Source organism: Condylura cristata, unplaced genomic scaffold (assembly GCF_000260355.1).
Source record: "Condylura cristata isolate star-nosed mole 26May11 unplaced genomic scaffold, ConCri1.0 scaffold00028, whole genome shotgun sequence".
In the NCBI taxonomy this organism is placed as follows: Eukaryota; Metazoa; Chordata; class Mammalia; order Eulipotyphla; family Talpidae; genus Condylura; species Condylura cristata.
In genome coordinates, this window is record NW_004567129.1 from 24,733,518 (window position 1) to 24,740,071 (window position 6,554).

The following is a 6,554-nucleotide window of genomic DNA, read 5'->3' on the forward strand; positions in this document are numbered from 1 at the left end:
AAAAAAAAAATCATCTGACTACAAACATACAAAGAGCTAACGGGATCCACGCTCGTGGCGCTCTCCGCGGTGCTGAAACTTCATGGCGGGGCAGGGATATTTTTCTTAAAGGAGGGGTCTTGAGATGTGTCGCCCAAGTGAGCGCTGTGGGGCAGTGGGAAGGAAGGAGACCAAAGGAGATACAACCAGATCTAGGCTGCTGGGAGGCAACAGTCATGGAGATTTGCCAGAGAGACAAAAAGAAAGCTTCTATTTTTACATCAATTTTGAGTAATCATAGTTACCAAGGAAACATCTTTCCAAAAGAGGATATATTATTCAAAAGAAAAGTAAACCATGCTAATATGTACAAACATGCTTGGGGGGAGTGGTTAGGCAATAAGAATACTATTCATCTAGAAATAGGGATGAGATTGTCCAAACCCATTGATTGAAATACATCAATTGATCCCAACTTGCCTTTACCATCTAAAAATCTAATGAAAGGAGTGTGATTTTCATTGCTTCCAGACAAAATAATCAGTTATACTTTACAATATATGCTTCACATTATAGAATTTTAAAAAATTTCTGGGTGTCACAAAACACTATCTCAAAGGAAGTTTTTCTGACCTGATTCTTGGAGCCCTTTAAACATATTTTTTAGTTGTGAGATCTAACATATATTTAAATAGCCTACAAGCATGCATGTGCAGTTGAGGGTTTTTTGGTACAGCTGAGTTTTTACTCACAAAGTTGACACCTATTTGTGCGTCATCTCCTTTGTCTGATGTTAATATAACAACGCATATTTCTTTTGGTTCATGTTCGTATGATGTGTAATTTCCACATTACGCCTGTTTATTCATGGTGAGTGGCATGAGGTTCAACAGTTTGCCTTTTATTTTATCTTTACGTTTACAAAGGACTTGTATCCACAATATATAGAGTTATTGAAACGTACCAATAAGAAAACAGCCCAATTTGTTTTTAAAAAGGGAAAGATGTAAATAATCATCTCACCGTAGACAGTATACAAAGAGCTAATAGGATCCACCTCATTAGTAATTTGTGAAGTGCAAATGAAATCACAGGGAGGGGTCCTCTCTGGTGGTGCAGCGGGTTAAAGCACAGCACTGTAAGCGAGCTGCAGCTGCTTCAGTGCGTGTTTGATCCCCACCCTGGAGGTGACCCACAGGGCGCAGCAGACCTCTCCTGACCCGCCCGCTGCTGCCCTCAGCAGTGTATTTCAGTGGATCTGCCTGTTCTGCTCCCCACTCTGCCTCTGGTGAATCCTCTCACCACTCATGTGCTTCTGACCTGTACCCCAGTTCTGTATGAATAAATCCTTAGAAAAAAAAAAAAAGAAGGCACCACTTCTCACTTACATGTGTGACTATAACCAAAAGACTGGCAATATTGTGAAATGTATTCAAACTACAGCTCTCTTACATTGCTGATGAGAAAGCAAATAATACAGGTATTTTGAGAAACAGGCAGTTTTTAATAAAACTTATCATATATCCCAGAAGTTCTATTTCTAGATGCCTACACAAAAGATGTGAAAGCAAACATCTGCAAAGACTTAAATTCAAATATTTGTGGCATTATTCATAATAACCGAAACACTGGAAACAATCTAATATTTATCAGTTGGTGGATGAACAAAATAGGATGTATCTGTACAATGGAATGTATTGATATATGCAAAAATATGAATGAAATTCAAATACCATGCTGTCAAAAGACAGCATGTTGCAAAATTCCTTCTTTATAAAAGGACCAGGAAAGGCAAATTTATAGACTTGAGGGCAGATGGTGGTTGACCGTGGCTGGGTATGGACCAGGCATGATTGGAGATAGGCGCAGTGGTATGTGACACAAGCTATGCAACCTCTATCGACTGACATATTCCAGATACAGATGGAAGGGCTCTGAAAAATCAGAATTTCCACACTAACTTATGTTATGACCTCCCTTTTTTGTATATCATAATATCAAAGTATTCTGAGCAACCTTCAGTTTACAACTGGATTGCCTTAGCCTCATAAGGCGCTACCTGGCCCAGACAAGCAAGCACTGAACCAGCCTGAGAAATTCCTCTTGAAGTCAAAAGTGATTTGACAACTGGCTGATTAATAAAAGCAATTGACTGTTAACTACAAAGTCAATATTGAGGCAATACTGGAACATACTCTTTTACTGCCCAGATGGAGGAAAACCCAAATCTCATCACTCTACTTTCTCACAGTCTTCTATTCAGTTTCTAAAGAACCACACAAACTTTCTACCATCTAGTCTTTAGATAAGGAAATTCACCCAAGTCTCCTATTCAGAGCTAATTAAGTTTTCTACTGTCTAGACTTCAAGGAAACTCACTTAAACTGTCTAACTAGTTTTCAAAGAACTTTCCTGTAATTTGATTTACAAGAAATTTCCTCTTCCTGCCCTCACTTTACTTTACCCCCTAGGATGTCTCTATGAGAATGAAAGTCGTTAAGTAATAGACTTTATTACTTAATCTTCACTGTGGTAAATATAGTAATATTAGTCTTAGCCTTTGTGAATCTATGTACATGTTTTAACCTTAATAGATTGATTTTAAAACTGTTATAATCTCAACTAAAGGTCAAAACGACCCCAGACTATTCTTAGAAAAATGGTGATCTTGATCTCAGCCCATTTCATATGCTAATGTCATCCCTCTGCCTGCTTGAAATGTATAAAATAAACCTCTGCTGAAGGCAGAGCAGGAAGACTTGCACCCAACTCTGACTCTTGTGTCTTCTTCATGCCCGCACCCCTTTGCCCCCCAATTTTTGGAATATCTGTTCGCTGACATGGTTCCCACCTTAGGGTCCTGCCTGTGTTTGCCCTTCAACAGCCCAAGAGAGATCGGGGCAGGTCCCCGACAGGTATGTTTGGGGAGTGTTTTGAAATATGCAAATCACCACACTGTCCAACCCAATGTACAGATTATATGGCATAACACCTGTCCCCTAAAAATACTCTCCAAATCAATGAGGTACCACTCTTTACTTACCACAATGGCTAACAATAAAGACTAATAATACCAAGTATCACAGGATGTGGGTCTGAAACCGGGACTCTCACACATGGCCTGCGGAAATGTAAATTGATAACAGCCACACAGAAAAGGATATGGCGGTCTTTGCTAAAACTCACCATGCGCCTAACTTTGACAGCAATTCATCTTTTGGGTATTTCCTCAAGAGATCTGAATGTGTATGTGTGTAAAAAGACATGTAGAAAAGTGCTCACATAGCTTCATTGGCAAAATTCCCTGTTGTAGACTAAATACCTGTGTTCCCTCAGATGCATATGCTGAAATCCTAACCCACAATGTAGTTAGTGGCTTAGGAGGTGGGAGCTTGGGGAGTTAGTTAGGTGATGGGGATGGCTTAGCACTAAACAAGCACAAAGTGGACTCGTTCATACCAGACTCTGCAAAGGCTTTAACTTAATCTCATTGCAACTTCAATTCTCCCCCAACACAAATCAGAGGGTCTCCATGTTCAGGGGGAATGTGGGTGTCAAGCATGGCAGAAGTATGGGATAGGAGCATAGGAGCAGCATTTTCTGAGAGCCTGGGGGCTGGTGGCTCTGTGCCTTTTCTTTTTTTTTTAAGATTTATTTATTTGTGCATACAGAACTGTGCAGGGGCGGTGAGAGGATTCACCAGGGAGCAGAACAGGCAGATAAATGAAGTACACTGCTGAGGGGAGCAGCGGGCGGGTCAGGAGAGGTCTGCCGCACCATGTGGTCACCTCCGGGGCAGGCGGGGATCAAACTCATGCTGAAGTGGCCTTAGCTTCCTAGTGTTAGTGCTTTAACCCGCTGCGCCACCAGGGATGGTCCTTCTGTGCCTTCTTAACAGCATCCCCCCCACCTTCCAGGACACCTAGATTTCTGCTGCAGCTCAGAGCACCCCTCTTACCTTTGCAGATTTCCCAGATGACAGGACTCATTCCCCTCCTGTTTGCACTTTTCAAAGCACGCAGCAGTGTTCTCAAGGGCAAAGGGATTATATTGGTTCATATTGATCAGCCCCTTGCAAACATTCCTTGGCATCTCTGTTGAGTAATTTGTCATACCTAAGGGAGGAGGCAGAGAGTGAATGACTGAGTGTAGGGGTGGGGGTATGAGCAGCAAGGGACGGGGGAGGGGTCATAACTGCGCTATGCATAACTGTGGGCAATTGAGCTGGACTCATAGCCTCTGTGTCTTGGTTTCCAAAGTGGAAGGAGACAATATCCCCTCCACTGTCTCTCCCCTTTCTACTCCTAACCCCATCTCAGAGTGGGACGCTTTGGAGAAAATATATAAAAAGGACTTAGCTCTGTAAATAAAAGATTTCATATGCTAGTGCTATTGTCCTTTACCACTTCCTCCAGGGAGTCTGCCTGGCTTTTCACAGTTGTTCCATAGCAGATTTTCCAAAGTCCCTGTAACTATGACCTTATAACTCTTGAATGTATTGTCTTGGGGTGCCCTGTTTCCCCACATTCCCATTCTTGAAGATTACTTCTTGGGGTAAGTAGAGAATACAACAAACCAAGTTTTCCTGGACTAATGCAAGGTGACTGGGTAGTTGGAGGCAGCTCTAGACCCAGGAAGCAGCTTTCATGGCTTCTAGTTCAGCTCCCATTCACGCTGGGTCACTGACTCAACCTTAGGCAAGTTCCTTAAGCTCCCTTCTATTCAGTCAATTGAGGCTAGCGATGCCTCTCGTGAGTTCTGAGGTGGATTAGAGGCCATATGTATAAAGAACATAGCTCACTTAGATATTCAGAGTGTTTTCTATTTCCAGGAAGTGGGCGTTTCATTATAAGACTATTTGCAATGATATATTAATAGCAAATATTAAATTAATTGCAAATATGAAAGTATTTAATATATTAATATTCAACATCACAAAAATAAGTATATTTGCATATATATTTACATCCTATCTGTGTGTGTCTCCACCTTTATCTAGTACAACGAAAGTAAAACATACAGAATTTTTAAAAATTAAAGTGTACACAAACACCTATCACGCACAGTAAAAGGCCCTCTTCCTGTGGCGTGAAGGTCACCCTCCAGTCACCTTAGCTACGGCCGTTTATTAAACTTCCGGAAAAGTTCTCTACAGATTCAAGCACAGTTGCGTAAGGCCTCTTGAGGCTTTTGTGAGTGGACTCATGCAGCAACATGAGCGCTTCCCTCGCCAGCACACCAGGCGCAGCTCATTCTTTACGTGCTTGCACACTATTCTGTAATATAGGTTTTGCAACAGTTTGTCAATGGGTCTTCTATGGGTGGCCATCAGGGTTGATTTTTGTTCTGGTTTTTGTCTTTCTGTTTTGAACAAAGCTGGTGCATATTTTTCTTCTCCACTGGGGTTAAGAATGCATTAAAACAAAACAAAACAAAATAAACTTTCCCATCATAGGAATTCCTGGCCAAAAAGTACTCAGAAGTTTAAAAAATTGCTAGTCATTTTTAAATGGCCCCTTCCGAGGCGAGCACCTATTTCGACACCCACCAAAGTGTGAGTCAGTGGGTGCTCACCATGTGCTCATAGTGCTTGATTTGAGCCATCTTGCCTATCTGAGGGGTGAATAGAATTTCATTTTTTAATTAAGAAGCAGCTCCAGCCCCCATTTGCCTGTCTTTTCTGTGAACTACTTTGTAATGACCTTTATCCTCTTTGGCACAGAAAGGTCTCTTGGGGACATCAGCAACCATTATGGGGGCTGCCCTTGGGGCACATAGCTGGGGGTGGGCTGAGGGGGGAGACATTCATGTCTCATTCTATTCTCTTCTCTGGGGTTGATTTTTTTACATCATGCAAAATATCGCTATCACAATAAAAGACACCAGTAATTATTAAGACAAAAATAAAAGAGATGGTGATGATACTGACAGAGCAAAGCTAAAGCCAGTTCAATCACATAGACCTATGGGTCTTAGAGTGGATTTTGTGATACTTAGATCTGTGACAATGTTTTAAACAGCCTCTAAAAAAGACCTGATTTTCTATTAAATTATAAACATCACTAGATGGGCGAGAACAATTATGTGAGCACATAGTAATAGCAGTCACGTTTGCTTTTTTAAACAAAGGAAGAAGAGAAAAGAGGGGGAGGAGGAGCAGTGAGAAATCAAGGGTGGAGCCATTTGCGTACTTAATCCCCATTCTGAGGCTGTCAAATGGGGAGACGGATCAAGGGGGGGGGCCAGGCTGGAGGGCAGAGGGCAGGAGGGGGCAGGCTGCGACTGGACTCCACGTCACCCTGGTGCCACTCCATGTGCTATCTCCCTTCTAGGCTCCACCCACCTTGCAAATTGTCCTTTTATAAAGCAGGAGGCAGCTCCGGCTAGTCCCTGGCTCCCCAGCCCCAGGCTGGGTCGCCTCATCACCCCCAACTGCTCCTGTCAGCCCCTAGAGGGTGAGGACAACCTGGTTCACTGTATGGGCCTGACACTGTGTCAGGAGCCTGCCACTGCTTCTAGAGTGGATGGATGGATGGATAAGTGGGTGAGGATGGATGGGTGGTGGATGGGTGGGT

The 6,554-nt window shown here is 42.6% G+C and overlaps 1 protein-coding gene across 1 annotated transcript in view; it reads right to left on the bottom strand.

Moving 5' to 3' along the window:
- The window catches only part of ADGRG3 (adhesion G protein-coupled receptor G3), a 21,480-nt gene that overhangs the window by 13,467 nt on the left and 1,459 nt on the right, over positions 1-6,554 (bottom strand). The window contains exon 2 of the mRNA XM_004690245.2: positions 3,938-4,094. Coding sequence (XP_004690302.1) covers positions 3,938-4,094 — 157 coding nt within the window. The remainder of the gene's footprint in view (positions 1-3,937; positions 4,095-6,554) is intronic.